Source organism: Apis mellifera, linkage group LG2, assembly GCF_003254395.2.
Source record: "Apis mellifera strain DH4 linkage group LG2, Amel_HAv3.1, whole genome shotgun sequence".
NCBI classification, from domain to species: domain Eukaryota; kingdom Metazoa; phylum Arthropoda; class Insecta; order Hymenoptera; family Apidae; genus Apis; species Apis mellifera.
This window is the reverse complement of record NC_037639.1, coordinates 3,866,453-3,886,798: the sequence shown is the minus strand read 5'-3', so window position 1 is coordinate 3,886,798 and position 20,346 is coordinate 3,866,453. Positions and strand designations below refer to the sequence as shown.

General features: G+C 19.6%; 4 protein-coding genes across 5 annotated transcripts; 3 read left to right on the top strand and 1 right to left on the bottom strand.

Moving 5' to 3' along the window:
* The first annotated feature begins 6,475 nt into the window (after nt 1-6,475).
* Nucleotides 6,476-8,053, top strand: LOC552790 (peroxisomal biogenesis factor 3). The gene has a single exon (XM_003249393.4). It carries the CDS (start codon nt 6,617-6,619, stop codon nt 7,733-7,735), a length of 1,119 nt encoding a protein of 372 aa, XP_003249441.1. The 5' UTR covers nt 6,476-6,616; the 3' UTR covers nt 7,736-8,053.
* A 398-nt stretch (nt 8,054-8,451) lies between these two features.
* Nucleotides 8,452-11,161, top strand: LOC552788. Its single transcript, XM_625163.6, has 4 exons — nt 8,452-8,902; nt 9,280-9,549; nt 10,323-10,538; nt 10,634-11,161. Exons 1-4 carry the CDS (start codon nt 8,639-8,641, stop codon nt 11,111-11,113), a joined length of 1,230 nt encoding a protein of 409 aa, XP_625166.2. The 5' UTR covers nt 8,452-8,638; the 3' UTR covers nt 11,114-11,161.
* Nucleotides 11,162-11,741: 580 nt separating this feature from the next.
* LOC727534 (ADP-ribose pyrophosphatase, mitochondrial) lies at nt 11,742-13,539 on the bottom strand. Of its 2 annotated transcripts, XM_026438936.1 has the most exons (3): nt 13,406-13,539; nt 13,093-13,298; nt 11,742-12,418 (listed from the first exon to the last, which is right to left on the bottom strand). In XM_026438936.1, exons 2-3 carry the CDS (start codon nt 13,295-13,297, stop codon nt 11,784-11,786), a joined length of 840 nt encoding a protein of 279 aa, XP_026294721.1. In that variant the 5' UTR covers nt 13,298; nt 13,406-13,539; the 3' UTR covers nt 11,742-11,783. The 2 variants fall into 2 exon arrangements, with proteins under 2 accessions (XP_026294721.1, XP_026294720.1); XM_026438935.1 differs by lacking the exon at nt 13,406-13,539 and having other exon boundaries at nt 13,093-13,384.
* Nucleotides 13,540-14,549: 1,010 nt separating this feature from the next.
* Nucleotides 14,550-18,579, top strand: LOC550962 (exonuclease 1). The gene is made up of 9 exons (XM_026439105.1): nt 14,550-14,796; nt 14,870-14,989; nt 15,629-15,890; nt 16,065-16,280; nt 16,370-16,657; nt 16,873-17,083; nt 17,242-18,014; nt 18,249-18,357; nt 18,458-18,579. Exons 1-9 carry the CDS (start codon nt 14,636-14,638, stop codon nt 18,490-18,492), a joined length of 2,175 nt encoding a protein of 724 aa, XP_026294890.1. The 5' UTR covers nt 14,550-14,635; the 3' UTR covers nt 18,493-18,579.
* Nucleotides 18,580-20,346: the final 1,767 nt, after the last annotated feature.

Below are 20,346 nucleotides of genomic sequence, written 5' to 3'. Positions count from 1 at the left end.
TTAAAAAAAGATATACCTTCAATTACAAATTTCGTTATTTCATATTTTTATACTTTAAAATATATTATTAAAACAAAAAATGCTTCGAAATTCATAAACTCATTAACAACTCAGAACATAAAATTGAGATCCTATCTGAATGTCGCATCAGTTTTATAAGTGATCACATATTTCTTAAAAACTTTTTATAAATATTTTAATATAATATTTCAAGCAAGATAATTTTATATATGTTAATTTTTAATATTAAAAAAAGTTTTTAATTCAACAATAGATATTTTAATATATTATCTCATAAAATAAAATTGTTTCTGTTCACAAATGCATATAAATTTTTACGATTAGCATATTAATATTTTAGTTAATCAATTAGTATGAAATGAATTTCCTATTGAAAGATATTTATATGTTATAAAATATACGCTTATATATTCTTTTTAAAAATTATATTACAACTTACAACTTAATAATGGGTAAATACAATATTTCGATAGACAATTATAGTATGTTGTAACCAAATGAATCATTCCTCTTGATCACATATAGTTATAAATCTTACCAGAATATTTCCAAATCGAATGCGAAATCTATGTCAAAGCAATCGAAGGATTAAAGTTTCTCTAACAACACGTGGTCTCGACACTCGGTTACGGCGTCTCATATCGATCTCGTCGAAAGGGTTTAGTAATTTCGATGACATATGAAAAGCATCCATTCGTGGCACTATATATCGCCAGCAAGACCCATATTGAGTAATCAGCTGTCGGCATGTTTTCCGGTTATTTCCAAGATGATGACTATTAATATTCAACTAACCGTTTCAGGTAGACCAGCTGTCCGAAAAAAAAACAAACTATCTACTAAGAAAAAAAATATACTTTCTTATGATGTATCTTAAGTTCATTCTTCTTTCACAAATCCAAAATCTTTTTTTTTTTCTTCGTCGCCATAAAATAAATTGTTGAATATTCATTTAAAAAAAAAAATTATTATGCTTTGATAATCATCAATTTTATCACAAGTAATTTGTTTTTTATCAACACGGTTATTACTATTAAATCAAGACAGATCTCACTATTTTGGATATTCTTAGAAATAGCATTATGGCGCTCTATTATTCTTGCAATAGAATTTAAAAGCACACGTGTTCATTCGAAATATTTGCGCGCGTCTAATATAGTAAAACGGCGTCACGGCATATTTTTCCGTGACTGACGCTGCCAATAGTTCATGAAAAAGATCTCATGTGTCGTGAAAAGAACGATAGAAATTAAAATAACAGTTCTTTCTCATTTTTATCCATTTCTTTCCCTCTTTTATCTTCCTTCTTTTTCTTCCATTTTACAGATGACGTTTTAAAAACATCGGTACATTACGCAATAAGAATTTCAACATGTTATTTAAACGGCCGAATGACATTGTCTGGCGAAAAAAAAAAAAAAAAGCTACGGAAACCCTTCGTCCAGCCAATTTACTTTTAATTATAATACATCATTTACACTGTTTTTAACTGCACCTAACTTGTTCAACCCTTTTTTCAATTTTCAATTTCTCGCTTTATTTTTTTTATATTTTTATATTTTTATCTACTCCTTCAAGGAAAAAATTTTTTATACAATATATGTAATTTAAATATATGTGTATGTGCAATTACTTTTCATGCTATTAAAAATGCACATAATTAAACCTAAAAAATTATTTTAAAAAGAAAAAAAATTATTTTTGTATCATAAATAGAAATTGATAATTAAATTTAGTATTCACTATTGTTAGTATAAAAAGATTTAATAGATAATTAATAAAAATAATGTTTTATTTTTTTTATCTTCGTTTGAAATTATAATACAATAATTTATTATCAACAAGGCGAATGAAATAAAAATATATGATTTCGTTAAATAAATATTAACATTATATATATTTTTATAATAAGTTTTAAATTAAATATTATTTATAAATATTGTTTCCTTGAATAAAATTTCTATATTTTTAATATTAATGACAAATAATCATTTATATACATATCATTTATTGATATTATTTATCAATTTGTTAAGAATATTTTTAAAAAAATTTCTTAAAATGGATAAATATTTCCAGGTTATATGATAACTTCGAAATTCGAATTCCATATTAATTGCAAAACTGCTTAAACGTGTCTTCCAGGAAGGCGAGAAACAGGGGTCGCAATAATGATTTGGTAGTGCGTGCAGAGAAGCATGGCTTGGGAGCAAGAGAGAGATAACTGTGCCGCAACTGTAAGGAAAAAGACAAATAGATCAGGTCAGGGAAAGAAGGGGAAGGAAGTCGCACGTGTAGGCAACTTCCCCACTCTCGTTCGGTTTCTCTGCTGAAAGGAGCGTCCTTCAGCAATCTTCCCATCCCTTCTGGTCTTTCGACCTTTTTCGACCATCACAATGTTTCCCCTCCACGTCAGATATCGCCGGGATCTGCAACCAATCAGGATCATTTGCGATGCTTCCACGTGGCTTGCACATTTAATCTCAGTGCATATTTGCATGTATGCGATTATCGACGCAATTATATGTGCAATGAGTATAATCACTGTCTAACGATGAAGCTAAAGTCAATATAAATAATTTATTAATAGATTTATTGTGTAAATAATATAAAATATTTTAAATATACAAAGGAATTTTTAAAATTATCAGTGCGATGAATTCATGTTCTTTGTCTATTAAAACGTTGAACTTAATTATAAAAATAAAAAATAAAAGTTTATGTAATAAGATAAGATAACTAAATAAAGAATAATATATTTAATAAATAAAAATATTTTCAATTAAAATATGTCTCATAAATATTATTAATACACTATTGGACAATCATTATCGATCGGTGGATTTAGGAATATAAGAATTCATATGCACTTGTCGTAAAGACTAGTGAATTTCCGGCAATTGAAAGACATACGAATGAAGAAATAAAATGAAATTTGTTCATATGACAAATAACTTCTTTTGTAAATCATAACAATATTCTGGTATTTGTATATTCAGAATAAATTTCAATACACTTAAAACTCGTCAAATAATTTAATTGACATTTTCACAAAATTGAACAATATTATTAACTTCATATTTTCTAATATTTTAAAAAAAATTTTGAATATTTGTTTATTTATATTTAAATTATGAATATTCTTTTCGTATGACGCTTTTGTAATAACAAATACATTTAATATTTCCTTTTCTTTTTTTTTGAAATAAATTTTTTTAAAATTCGACTTCTACGATGCTGATATTTTCGATATTTCAAATCAAATTTTATTTTTTTATTATTTATTAACCAAGTTTAATTGCATAATTTTTTATCACATCGTCTGATTGATCGACAGTATAATTTACGATTTTATCTTGTATCTGTATTAAATATAATTATTCAAATTACAAAACTTGAAATTATTACTCTAGATATATCTTTTTGTTATCAATATAATGTTATTGTATTTTATAGTCTTATATTCTTATTTCATAAGTTAATTCATATACATTTCTTATATCTATTATCTTTTTATTTTTATCGTTTATTATATATCGAATATTTATTATCTTTTTATAAATAAAAAATACAAATTGTATTATGATATATTTTAATATTTTAAAAACAATTAAATATATATTAAATTTTAATATAATATTTCAAGCAAATTAATATAAACATCCTAATTATTATAACAAATTTAAATTCAAAATAAATATAATTGTTAATAATATATATAAAATGATTTTAAATTGTAAATATAGTTATTAAAATATATAGCTAGAGTTGTAGATGGCAGTTATTTTCAATGAAGTTTAAAGATAAAATAGTTTTCACTTTTTGAAAAGAAATTGTAGATAAAAATCAATAATATTTATATAATTTAAGTAAAAAAAAAATAGCTTTGTTAAGAACTTATGTTTAAATTTCCGTAGATATATTATAAACTAATAATAAATAATAAATAATATATAAAACTTTTTAATTTTTTTTTTATACTTTTGATACAATGATAAAGTAATAATCAACATTATTGACTATCGATAATTTATAGGATATATTTGTATAATCAATTCATAGATGTCACTATTGAATAATTATTATAGCAAATCAAAGATTGGATATAAAAATTAAAAGTTTTTTTTAAAAAATCAATTTAAGTCATTATTATTTAGATTATGATTTACATTATTTGTTTTATTTGATTTAGTTATATCTAAATGTAAATCATTAAATTTTTGAAAAAGTTATATAATAATAAATATTTATTTTATAATTTCTTAGATAAAATTTTAACAATATATTAAATTTTAACATTTATATCTTTAACTTAAAATATATTTAAAAAATAAAAAGATATTCAAAACATATATAATATCTATACATTAATTTCGTTATTAATTTTCAAATAAAATTTTAAATCAACATTTAATAAGTTATAAAATATAAATATAATATAAATTTTAAATTACAAAATTTTTCAAATTTTTAATTATGTTTCATTTAAAAATTGCTAAATAATATTTGTAATTTTTAAATTATGAAATCTTGTTTGCATTAAATAATAATTATTTTTATTTTTAATTTTTTAAATTTATTTCTTTAATAAAAAAAAATATGTTTATTGCATTAATAGTTTTAAAATTAGATTCAGATTCATAGTCATCTAAATTATACATTTAAAGTATATTTCAAGTATATTAAAGTATATTAAAGTATATTAATATATGTAAAGTAATTATACATTTACATTGTAAGGATTCCATAAATGGATTTCAGATAAAAAAATTTTATCTATCTTTTGTAGAAATCTATCTTATCAAGTTTTTGACAATTTGTATTAAATATTAATCATATTATAGATATTTCTTTTATTATTTTTTGATATCAATGTAAATATCTTTTTATAAATAGTTTTATAAATGTAAATAGTTTTCAAATAAATAAAACATATTATATAAATAAAAAAAAGATAAGTTATATATTAGATAAAGTTATATATTATAAAAATATTTTAATAAATAAATTTAATTATATTAATAAATATATTAAAAAAATATTCATTTGATAAAAAGAATATTTATTTAATAAGAATATTTATAACTATTAATTTATAATTCATAAAGTTTGAAGTCTGCACATTATTATAATAAAAGAATTAGAAGAATTGGAAACTACAACCATCTAACGACGAAAATAGTTAATGGAAAATATTATCTAATAAAGATTAGTTAAATTCAAATCATAGTGTTTATTTAAGATTGCATATATTATATTTATTCATAGTGACGATATTTCATTATTCATTTTTTTTCAAATTAAAAAGCATTCGAAAAAAAGTTACGAGAATGAATTTATTTTTCAAAAATAATTAAAAAATATAATATTATTCGCATTATATTAAAAATTGTTTAATGTATTTCAATTTAAAATACAAAGTTTTATCACTATTATGAAGTCATTATTAGTTTAATTTAATTAATTACATTTCTTCTAATAAAAATATTCTTTATAAGAAATTTATATGAATTTATATTTTATTTATATATTCTTTAATAACTATTAATCCAATGACAGTAATATAGAGATAAAATATAAATAATATTTCAACTTTAAAATACAATGAAAATTAAAAAATGAAATTTATAAAAGATCAAAGTTGAAAGGTACAGTCAATGAATATATACAAGTCTTTATTAGTGAGAAAGCAAAAGTGAATAATTTCAGGTTAGTTTATGAATATTTTTATAAGTTATTATAACTAATGAATTAAAATAATTTCTAATTAATAAACTTTTGAAATTTTAAAACTTTCTTTAAAATAATATATATCATCAAATATTGTGAAATAAAAATAAGAAAATATCGATTAGTTATTATGTTTTATATGGTAATTTTTTTTTATACAAATATGAAATTCGTAACGTCGTAATTATATGATATCAATAATGTCATTAATATACATTTCATAATACACTAATTAATGTTAATATATTCTTTAATATAAATATCAGATATATTTAACATATATTTGAATTACATAAAAATTTCTTTTTCACAGAGATTAATAGTAAAGTTAACTGATGATTTGCTATTAACTATGCAGTTATGAACTTACAACTATTAGTTGAAACAACTGATAATTTCTTGAATTCAAATAATTGTGATTATGTTGTACAATTGTGTATACAAGAGAGTTCTTCAATAAGTATTATTTATTGCACAAATTGAAAAATATAATGTTTTAATATATTTTATAGAAATGGATATATAACATGTTATTTAATCAAGATATCTTCATAATCAAACTGAAATAAATATACTATTACTATTATTAAAGTATATTTGATATTGAAAGATAAAAGAAAAAAAGAAAAAGAGAAATTTTTTATCTTGGATGCTAAAAAAGGACTTATTTATCAATAAGGTTTCTTACCTTAAACATTAAAATAATAGAGTTAAAATAGTAGGGTTAGATTAAAAAATATATTTATAAGAAATAATTGGATATTTGTAAAAATTATATTTTATTCTTTTGATAACAAGAATAAAAAGATCAACACAATATAAATTATGATGTAAGTCAAATTTTATATAGTTAATGTAAAAAAAAATGTTTTCAAGACTTCGTGGATTTGTGAATCGTCATAGACGAAAGTTTATAGTGGGAGGTATTGTTGTTGGTAGTATTATTTTTATCAGATATACAGCACGTAGGCTTCGAGAATGGCAAGAGAAAGAAATAAAAGATATGCTGGACAGATCAAAACGTCGGCAATATTTTGAATGTAATGAAAGAACATGCAGTCAGATGATAGTATCTCTCACATCAACTTTAAGAGATTCTATAATAAAAGTTTTGGATACTAATACTATTGTAAATAAGCTCAGAAATGGTTGTCCTGATAAAATAGCATGTTGGAATGAATTAAAAATTTTAGCAATTGCTAGGTCTGCTGTAGTAGTTTATTCATATGCTATGTTGGCAACATTAATAAGAATTCAATTTAATATAATGGGTGGTCATGTATACAAGGACATTCAAAATTCTAATGGTACAACTACAGAAAATATTATACAAACAAAATATATGTCACTTTCACGTCATTTTATATATGATGAAATAAAAAAATTGAGTTTACTTATAAAAGATAAAGTGGCAGAAATAACAGCATCAATATCTTTGAAAGATGAATTAACCTTAAGAGATATAGAAGAAATATATTGGGCTTTAACATCTTCTATTTCTGCAGATAGTTCAAAAAATCCTATAAAAAATCTTGCTGAATATATGCTATTATCAAATTGTGAAGAAGAACAATCACCTATATTATTAAAATTATTCAATGAAACATTGGATCTTTTGGAAACTGAAGAAGTACAAAATTTAACACAAAGTAATATTAGAAATGGATTTAGTTTATTAGTGGATCATATATCTGCATTCTTTGTTGGTTCTCCTATAATAGAAAACAGTAAAACTGCTCAAAATGGTATTTCAGTGCCAGGAACATCAAATCAAAATAGCATAAGCATGAAATATGACTCAAGTATATTTACAAATATTAATAAAGTTTCAATACCAATGGCTAAATTAATACCAATTATAAATGGACAAGTACCAGATAAATCAACATCAAGAGATTTTCAAAATGATTTATTACAACGTCTTATAACAAATAATGAACTTAAAACACTTGGAGCAAATATATATGAAGCATTTAGTATTTAAATTTAAGAATTTAAATATTCATAATATCAGATATTATATGTAAAAGTGATTAAAATAATTGTTTAACAAATTATATTTGATAAATATAATTAAAAATATTTTTGTTTAAATATATTTTTATTTTAAATAAAAATATATAAATCTTTTATATAATATAAGAAAAATTCTTATATATGTATATTACTTAAATTGTGTGGAAAGGTACTGGTATTTTACTCTTTTATTATATATATAAAGTGTTTTATGGATAAGGTATTATAACGGGTTTTATTATATATGATTATGTATACAATACATAAACAAAATTGTAAAATTTAATTATTTTTTAATTATTTTATTATTATAATGTATTTCTATATAATAAAAAATTATATAGAATTTTCATAATTATATAATATAAAAACAGAATTGTAAAAATTTCTTAATTATTTTGTTATAATATTACATACAAAAAATTATAATATATTTTTACTTTTCAAATAAATTTTTTTTATTTTTTCTTTTTTTATAGCAATTTTCTTAAAAATAACGAATGTTTATAAATAATTTAATTTTGAAATAAATGTAATTTTTGACTTCTATAAATTATTTATACTTACTATTATATCATACTATTTTATTTATACTTAGTAAAGATGAAAAAAAATTTATTTAAAAATACATTAAAAATTTATATTTAAATAAATAATATATTATGTATAAAATTATAAAATAAAATTAACTTAATGCATTTGCAGTACGATTGCGCGCGCAATATATAAAAAAAAGTTCTAGAATTTGATTGTCAGCATCAACTTTTTCAGTGTGCCGCTCTTCTTGCGGGCGCATGTAGATATTAGAAGTCGATAGTAATAAAAATTTATCTTAATTTTAATATTTTTTATATTATAATCGGTTGGCAAAATGTGGAAGTTTGTAACTCGTGGTATTCGTGAAACTTTAGAACGTCGTGTATGTCGTACAAATGTTTATTATCAAACATCTCAAGATCCAAATTCAAAAAATGAGGTTAAAACAAGTTTGATATGTAATCATAAATTTTTACCACCAACTTTTTCCATCTTTAATAAAGAATTTTGTGGCTCAACAAAAACTAGTGGTACAAAGGATAAAGATCATGATTCCAAGTGGAATACAAAATATACTTGGTCAGAAGCCATAGGATGGGTAAATTGCGTCGTTTTGTTTATCTTTCATATTTATGATTTTTGCATTTAATATTTTTAAAATTTAATTTATATCTTTAAAGATAAAAATGTAAAAGTTTTTAAAATTTTGTGTATATTCTACATCGTAATATATTTTATTATTTCTAAATTTTTTCAATTATTCATTGTTTTTATTTTATTTTTTTTTCAATTCTTTAATTCATATTATAATTCGGTTTGTATTATATATATAATTATAGATATTTATTAAAATTATATAAATTTTTTAGACTTTAATCGTAAAACTTTTTAATATATTACTTATAATAATAGCAATAATAATACTAATTTTATTTTTTTAATAATTTTAATAAATAATATAATTTTTTTTAATAGACAAGTGTATTAGCTGTTGGATGGGTAGTGTGTCAAACCTTATGTCTTCATAGGAGACTATTTGAAAAAGAGAAAACTGATTCTTTAAAAAATAAACTATTACAAGTGCCAGAAACATATAATTCTTACTTATTTGATCAAGTATTAAATTTAAAACCACATGTTCTACCTCTTATTAATTGTATTGGCAATAGTAAAATATATGCTCAAGAAAATAATGAAGAAGAATGGAAAGCTGATAAGCCATTTGGACCAATCACTAATGAAGAGGTAAGAATGTTATTTTGCAGACATTATAATATATAAAAAAAGAAATTATAATAGAAAGCAGATAACATTCTATGATTAAACTAATATATATTCTCATCATTGCATCACTTAAATTTATTATAAATCTTAATTGATTTGTGTTAAATATAATAATAATAATTTGTTGTATTTAATTTGATAATATTTTAATTTGATAAATATTAAACATATTTTATATATTCTATGTTATAGTTTTAATATTTTTAGGTCATTCAAAGTCCTTTAGAAATTGTTTGTAATCAATAATTTAATAAATAATTTTGTAATTTTAAATATTTAATTGTAAATTATTATTTATAATAATACATGTAAAATTATAAAGAAAAACATAAACAAACAAACAACATAAATTTGAAAAAATTTTTATTATGTTTCCTTTCCAAAAAAATGTTTATTGAAATTTAATAATAATAATTAATATACTATTATAAAATATATAACTTACTATAAAATATAAAACTATTATTATAAAAAATGATACAATATTATAATATACATATAAATACAATAAAAATATTAATTTTGATTAACTTTTTAATATATATATATATATATAAAATATATAAAAATAAATTATTATTTTAGTTATGAATTAAAAATGATAGATAATTGTAATTTAATTATTAAAATATTTAAAATTAAAGAAGAACTTTTTTAAATATTTTATAATTTATAAATTTTAAAATAAAAGTTATTAGTATTATATTAATATTTATTTCTTTATATATTCTCAGGCTCTAAAAGAAGTCACTGAAGAATTTGCTAATACCCATAATTTTACTGTGGCTGAATTTGAACTTCATTATGGTTTAAAAGCTTTAGAAGAGAGACGTTATAAGGATGCTATAAGACATTTTACTGCTGGTGCAAATTTATCATCTGCTGCTAGTATGTTCAACTTAGGACTTTGTTATGAATTAGGACTTGGAACTTTGGTTGATTATGCACAGGTATGATATTATTAATGATATATTAATGATATAATAATAATTTAATATAAATTATAAAAATCTATATTTTATTAAATATTATATTTTCTCTTTAGGCTGCAAAGTATTATAATGATGCAGCAGAACGAGGTCATGCAGATGCTACATATAATTTAGGTGTTTTTTATGCTCAAGGCAAGGGTGATTTTACAGTAGATATTGATAGAGCTCGTAGCTATTTTGTTAAAGCAGCAAAGTTAGGACAAAGCCAAGCGCAATATGCATTAGATTTAGAAAAACGTTATTACCAAGCTAAGAAAAAAGAAACTGATACAATTCTTTCAGATGAACATAAAAATATGTTGCAAAGTATGCGAAATAATAAAAATATGAATTATATTCTTAAAAAACTAATTAATTACAATAGTACTTTAAATATCCAATCACAAGAAAATTTTTTAGAAAATTCTGATCATAAACAATCTGTAATAGAATATATAAATCCTACAAAGTTAATTTCAAATATGTTTGATTTAAACAAGCCAAAAATGTTTAATGTTTCTATAGAATCAAATAATTGTAATGTATCCTATTAGGCTGTAGCAGAATTATTGAATGTAAAAATATAATATTGTTTGTATATAGATTATATGGAATTTTTCATAATGTTTATATTAATTATATCATTATGAATTATCAAAATTAAAAATTAAAATAAAAATCAATATTACTTAATTATACAACAGGATCTGTACAATAAGCAGTATTTTTACAAATTTATTATTTTAATATTTATTTAATATAATATTTTTTCAAGAATTGTTTTAAGATATTTATAAAATAAATTTTATCATCTTTGTATTATATAAAATACATATAAAAATATCATTTTTTTTCATATTATATAAATTCATAATACATTTTTAAAAAAATAATATTAAAAAATAATTTAATTTGGTAAAATATTTAATTATATATATATTTTTATATTATAAAATATAAAAAATATATATTATTATAAAGATATAGAGTTTTTAAAGAATGATTTGAATTTACATAATTTTAAGAAATAAAAACTATTATCTGTGATGAACATATAAATACATTTAAAATATATTATAAATTAAGCTTATTTTATGTAGTATATATAAATAAGTATATATATATATATATATATAATTTTTGATTAATTTTCTGAATGTTCAATAAAAGAATAAAAATTTATTAAGTAATCATATATTATTTTTATTTAAAATTTCAAAATTTTTACCAGTGTGCATTATGTTTTAGCACTGTTTTTTTAATAAACTCACTATGACTAGCATATAATTTTAGATTTTTATCAATGTCTACCCATTTTACATTGCGTGCATCATCGCCAGCTTTTAATATTATGTTTTTGGAAACACTATTATCATTATCATGAAAATTTACAGCTACAGTTTCTATCCAAGCATTATCTGTATTTCTAGGATCATCTACATATCCTTTATAAATTTCTTCTCCTCTTTCAAATAGTTTTCCAATACATTTTTCTAATTCTTCTTTTTCTGCTTGACTTTTTTCTAAGAAACTCATAGCTTCTTCCATGAATTCTCTTTTTAAAGTTGTTGAAACTGTCTCACCTGGGTCAATCATCCCACCAGGAATAGCCCATTTTCCAGAATCATATCTTTGTATGGCAACTAACTGCAAAATTGGTTTTTTTGTATCTTTGTTTATTTCTGTACTTCCTGAAACATTTGATTTCCAACGTGTTACAATTGGATCTGCTGCATGATTTGGTCCCCATCGTCCTAAAAGACCACGTCCAAAAATACCAGTACGACCAAGAGGATTTAAAGGATAACCATTTTTATCTATATTATAATCATTTGTATAACTTTTACGATTCACTTTTCCTGTTAATTAATGTATAAATTAATTTATATATCTAAAATATATTAATATGAATATTTAATATAATTGATGAAATTAATAGATATTCATAGATTTCTATTAATTAATCAATTAAACTTATATATATATTATTATTATATATCATAAAATATTAAAAGATAATATTGTAAAATAAAACTTTTATAAAGTAAAATTAATTTTTATTATTATAATAAATAGAAAAAAATATATAATAAAAAATTGATATATAATTTATATGTAAATTAATTTACATATAAATATAATTAAAAATATTATAAACTTAAATTTTACAAATTATATTTTATTTTTATTAATGTATTAATGATATGACATTTTAGTAAAAGAATTATTTTTGATAAAGTAAAAAACTTATTTTCAATAATATTTAATTATAATAATAATTATTGTTATAATAATGATAATAAAAAAATAAATTTTAAAATATAAAAAATATTTTATATATTATGAGTAATGAATATGTAAATTAATTAAGAACTTAAAAATAAAGTAATCATTATCTATAATTTCTTAAAAATCCTTTTCAAATTATAGTTTTAAAAACGTATCATTAATTAAATTTCGTACTTTATAAAAAAGCAAGGTTAAATATTGTTAGTTTAAAAAGTTTAATATAACATTTTATATAATTATTTACCATCAATAGAATTCCATTTGGGTTTAAATGAAATTTCTCCAATTTCTGGATCTGCCCACGGTTTTCCTTTAACAAGTGCAGCGGTATATTCAATTGGTTTATATTCTGGGAATTCGACATTCCATGTTACTTTATTTTCTGGTACTTCGAAACGTTTTATATTGCTAGATGGATATAAACCTTGTCTACATTCGTAATGAATCATTCTAATAAAAACAATCCACATCAAAATAATCAATTATCTTTATATTTATTACTATTTTATTAGATAAAATAGAAAAAACTTATTATCATAATATAAAATATTTCTCACTCTGAAAGTTGTCAGTTCTCATGAACAATATTGTTTCATTACTACATTACACAATTTTAAAGATTTAATTATTTATTTCAATATAGTGAAATAAAATTTCATAATGAAATAATAATTGTTAACAAAAATAGACAAATCAACATATGTGACATAGATATTCAAAAGATAAAATTAAAATTTCTTATCAATTATATTTTTCATTCTAAAGAAATTAAGCGTATTATAAATATATTATACTATGTATTTTTTGAAGTTATTTAATTAAAATGATTTTTAGTTTATAAATTCAAAATTATTATTATAAATGATTACAATATAATTACATTACAGTATATATTTTAATTTATGGCATAAAAGAATACATCTTTTTGAAAGAAGGAAGTGCGTCATTTCAATTGAAAAATTAAATAGTTAATTATTTTTTAAATTAATTTTTTGAATTATATTGATATTTAATTTAAAAAAATAATAATAAAAAAAATGTAATATTCATTGAAAAATCTATGATTCTATTTAAAAAAATATAATTAAGATATAATTTTTATAGATTTATGTCTAACTATGTCTAACGAAAAAATTAACATCAGAATCTATTTTTCTGAAATTCAAATTTTATTTGGAATATTTTTATTATACCATTTTATTATATTATTAAAAGGAACATAAATTTAAGTGATTTATTTTGCACATTCTTGAAAATTTTTCAATTAAAGAAATTATAAAAGAAAATTCAATACTGAAAGAAAATAATTAATAAATAAATGAATATATAAACGTATATAAATAGTAAAATTTATAAATATTATTATTATGTATTTAAGAAAATTTTTAAAATAAAAACTTGTAATAATATATATTATTTTAATATTTTTTTTATTATTACACTATTTTAATATTTTTTTTATTTAAAAATAAGAATATATTGTTCCTTTATATAACGGTAAAATTTCTTTGATTTGTATGAAAAAAATATATTTTATAATTAATAATATTATTTTATTGTAGTATTATTTTTAATTAATAATATTATTTTAAGTAGAAAGAATAAAATATATAAAATTAAATAGCTTCATATTTTTTTTATAAAATTATAATAATCATCATATTGATTCATAAGTTATATATCTTACATTATTATATTCAGTGATTATATTTTGGCGGCAATGTGAATAGTATAATAAGTAAAAGATACATATGATTGTTGTTCATTATTACACATTAAATTGAAAGATGGGTATTACTGGTTTATTACCGTTTTTGAAAAAAGCTTCAAAAAACGTAAATGTTGCACAGTTTTCCGGTGGTGTTGTTGCTATTGATTCTTATTGTTGGTTGCATAGAAGTATATTTTGTTGTGTCGAACAATTGTCAATGGGACAACCGACAGATGCGTAAGAAAAATGTTATTATTTTATATTGTATATTGTATATTGACATAATTATTTAATTATTTTCTTATTTTAGATATGTTCATTATTGTATGAAATTTATATCTATGCTATTATCTCATAAAATAAAGCCAATTCTTGTATTTGATGGGAAATATTTGCCTGCTAAAGCAGAAACTGAAGCAAAACGACGAAAGTATGTATAATCTTTGAAAATTTGAAATAAAAATTCTATATGATAAAAAGATAATTTTGAAATATAATAATTAATATTAATTTTTTTTAATTTTATGTATTTGTTTAATACATTTATATATTTATATATTTATATATGCAAACTTTGCATGCAAATCTATGTATTATGGAAATTTTTTACTGTGCTTTCAATGACATGTGTTTGTTTAATTTATTTCAAAGAAATTGAGAAATAAAAAAAAAAAAAAAAAAAAAAAAAAAAAAATAATTTTCTTTTCTCACTGAATGTATTATATATTACATTTTCAATTTGATTTTTAATATTTACTTGAATAATTGATTGAGTTTTAATGATTTACATATAAAAAAAATATTTATGATATTCAATATTTATGATAATCAATTCTCAATTTTTAATTTAACTATGAATATATTAATACAAATTATTAAATTTTTTTTTCAATTTAATAAATTTAAAAATTATTTAATTTTTGATTGTTAATTTATATTAATTATATTATTACTATTATTACTATTATATTGCTATGTATAATAAATTTATTATTAGTTTCATAAATTATTCTAATTTTTACTTACTTAAATATTTATTTAAATATATGTATTTTTCATTTATATATAGAGATAGAGAGATAAATCGTCGTAAAGCTAATGAGTTAATGCAAATGGGACAACATGCAGAGGCAAGAAATTTAATAAAGAGATCTATAGATATTACACATGAAATGGCTCTAAAATTAATTAAAGAATGTCATAAAATGAATATAGATTGTATTGTAGCACCATATGAAGCAGATGCACAATTAGCATATCTTAATATTAATAGAATTGTTGATGTTGTTATCACTGAAGATAGTGACTTAATATTGTTTGGTTGTAAAAAGGTTTACATTCTTTTTTGTATAATTTTCAATAGCATTATATAAGTGAATTTATAATCGATTTTAGTAAGGAATGATTATTATTTATTATATTGTTTAAGTATAAAAATGATTATAGTAGATAAAAATACATATTTTTGTATTTTAAAATATATATCTTTATATTTTATATTGCAGGTATTGTTTAAAATGGATTTAAATGGTAATGGTCTTTTAGTTGATCAAGAACAATTATATCTTGTAATGGATGTACGTTCTGAACATTTTAATATGGATAATTTTCTTTATATGTGTATTTTATCTGGCTGTGATTATTTATCATCTCTCCCTGGTATTGGATTAAATAAAGCAAAAAAATTTATAAGCAGAAATGCAGACTGTGATATATATAGAGTAAATTGTTATATATATATAAATATCTACAAATTATTTAAATTTATGTATAAATTCATATTTTTATAAATATATATTTATTTTCATAGGCTTTAACTCGATTAGGATCTTATTTAAATATGAAATCTTTAGTTGTTTCAAAAGAATATAGAGATTCATTTATATTGGCAGTTATTACTTTTAAACATCAATTAGTATTTTGTCCTTTAAAAAGAAAACAAGTTCGTTTAAATCCACCCATGTCTGATATAACAGAAAAACAATTATATTATGCTGGTACAGAAACAGATCCAGATATTGCATTACAACTTGCACTTGGAAACTGTGATCCTTTTACTTTAAAAATACTCCATAATTTTGATCCTGATAATATAAAGGTATATTAACTATTAATAAAATTACTTTTATAAATTAAAGTAGTTTTTATTTATTATTTTATTTCTTGCAAATTAAATGTTAGAATTTTTAATTAAATATACAAACATTAAATTTATATATAATTTTTATTATTATGTCTTATTATATTATATTATATTTATATATATTTATATATATCACAAAACATTGAATACATAAATTTGGGATTTTCTAGGATCAAGTTAATAAACACAATATATGGACACAAAAATCGAAATTTTCTCAACAGAGTATTTGGTCAAAAGAATATGAAGTAGAAAATCGAATGCAAAAGTCTTCTCAACAAAAGAATATTATGGATTGGTGTAATACTGTTGATCAAAAAGCAATTCCTCATACAAGTTACTTAAAAAAACCTATTTTAGTGGAACAACAGGATAATTCTGGTAGCTATATGTATAATATATATAATATACTATATATATATTTATCTCTTATATTATATTATATTTAAAATTTATTAATCTATATTATATATTAATACATATTACATCTAATTTATATTAGAAAATTAATATTTAAGATATTTATACATATGTTACAGAATATGAACAATTAAACAAAGAAGAAATTTTGAATATATATGAATCTAAAGATATGATAGATGTTGAAAATAATTCAGAAGAAAATACTCCTAAGGAAAATAAAATATCTCCGATTTTATTTAAAAGAACAAATTCATTTTCGAAATCATCTAACACTAAAACTTCTCCAAGTCTTTTATTTAAGAATAAAAGTCGAATTAAAGGAAGAAATATAATGCGTGTTAGAAAAACAATTATAAATGAAGAAATTACAGAGAGTAAATTTTTTGCCAAAGCTATTGACGAAACTAATAATATTAGAGATAATAATGATATATATTTATCTACAAACTCAAATGAAATTTTATCAGAAAAAAAAAATGTAAAATCAAATGAAGACAATCAAACGAGCAATATTAATTTACAAATTTTAACGACAAATGACGAAATAGAAACAAATTCACATCCTATGGATATTGATGAAGAGCATAATATATCATTTGTATCAAATGAATGTAAACATATTAAAAATTCAAATATTCTTTCTAATTGTGATTTAGAAAAATTACATTTAGATGTTCCAATGAATAAAAATATAGAAAATATTAATATAAATAAATTACATCAAAGTACTTCATCAGAATTTAATTCCGAAGATTCTGAATTTTTAATTCCACAAGAAACTATAGATAACTTGAATTGTAGTTTATTTAAATGGTCTGATACAAAAGAATTTACACAAATGAATAATAAAACAAAACAAAATAAAAATAAACGTTTTTCTAATTCAAAAGTAAGTATTAATTTTCACATATAATTCTTAAAAATAAGAAATAAATACAATTAAATATATTGTTGTTGTATAATAAGCATTAAGTCATAAATATGCTATAATAAATTCAGCTATTAAAAAGTTCAATGATTTTAAAAATATTAAAAAAAGTATATTAATTAAATATTAAGACGAAAATATAATAATCGAGAATATTTTTATGTTTGTTTGAACTATATTAAAATATTCTTTTAGCCTATAAATACTAAATTAAATACGACAAGCAGTACACGTCGAAGCCAACAATTGCATTCAGTACATAGACAACAAAGTTTGTTAAGCATGTATGGTTTTGAAAAAAAGAGTAAGTTTAACATATTTAAATTTTGAAACTTTTCGAAAATTATTTTGTAAATTTCTCTTTATTTGTAAATTTCTCTTTATTTTGTTTCTTTGTTTTTTAGAATCATATTCTGCCGCATATGAAGGTTATGAATAAAAATTGTGTATACTGCGCTACAATTTTTTGTAATAATAAAATATTTGTAAAAATAATATAAAAAAGAAAATATGTACAAGACTTTGGAAAAAATTTAACTTTATTATGATTATAATAATTTTTTAAAAATATTAAATATATTTTTATATATATATACAAATGTATTTATATTTTTTTAAAATCATTTTTTAAATGAAATTTATTTTCGAAAAAAAAAAAATACAAATTTAAGAAAAAGAAATGCAAAGAAAATATCTTTATAAAGTTTATTGATATCCAATAATAATTATAATTCAACAATAATTGAATAAAATCAAAAAGAATTATGTAAAATTTAGATTGAACTGATATAGTTCTTAGATTAACATCGCTTTTCAAAGACTATTATTAATAAAATAAATTTTTAATATTTTTAAATTTAAATTATTTCGAAATTTTTCTACAACAATATTTTTGATATATTCATTTTAATAGGAGATATTTCTGAAAAATAAATTTTAGAAAGCAATATTGATAAATCTCTCTTAATAGAAAAAATAAAAATATGCATCTATTTAAAAAGAATATAATGAAAATATATTATCAAAATTACAATAAAAATTAAATACGTTAAAAAAGACAAAAAATATAAAGTTTAATGCAAAAGAAGTTTAAAAGGAAATATAATATAAACAAAATTTAACATGAATACATAAGATAAAAATTGATCATTACTTAAATATTAAAAAAATTTCTGCAAAAGTACTTACTAGATATAAAAATTGAATGAAATAGACTTATTTAGAATTTATTATTAAGATTTTTAATTAATAAGTTAACCAAAAAAGAATAAATTTAATCAGATTTCGTGTTTTAAATTTTACCAAATATAGACAAAGATAGAAAATAATGAAAGAACAATGGAGATATGATAAAAATTTGAGAATTAATACTATTTTCAGGATGTTACAAATGAAATGAAATCGATAAATCCATTTTTTAAATATTAAAAATATTTTCTCAAAAACTATATTTCCAAAAATATTCAATAGATGGCGCTGATATTCATTTTTTTTTATTCTACCTTATCATACGATCATATTTTTAAATAAATATCTTTGATATTCAAGAGATGGCACTGTTGATTAATTCTTATATTCTGTTCTTTTCTCATTATTATTCTTTTTTATGCTTATTATATTATGGTATATTGGAGATGGCACATGATTTCTAAATTTTTATTTTGTTTCTATTTTTTTCCTATTTATTATTATTTTTATGATTAATTTTCCTTGTCTATATTGTATATTCTATATTCTAAGTTTGTATTTAAGAATATGCCTATATTTAATTAATTTTATTGCATCGTTGATTAAGTTAAAATTTAAAAAAAAAATTTGAAATCTTAACTTAATTTATATTAATTTATTTATATTAATTATATTTATATATATTTTTATGTTTTTATATTATATATGTTATATATTTTTTATATACATATTTTTATATTTTATATAAAACATTTTATGGCCATAATTAAAGTAAAACAATAAAAGAATAAAAATGCTGAATTAAAAAACAAATTTTAACTCAAATTTTAAATATTGGCTATATTTTTAAATGCAGATATATATATTATGACATTTTTAGCATGATATCGTTTTTTGAGGAATAATTTAGTGAAATCTTAAGAATAATATTGAAATTTAAAAAAAAAATAATCTACAAAAAATATTAAATTCCACAATGAAAATGACATCCATAAAAAGAGTATGATAAAGATAAATTATTAATTTAATTGAAAGTTAAAGAAATCAGAAAAATTTAAGATAGATATAAAAATATAAGATAGATAAATAAATAAATATAAAAATC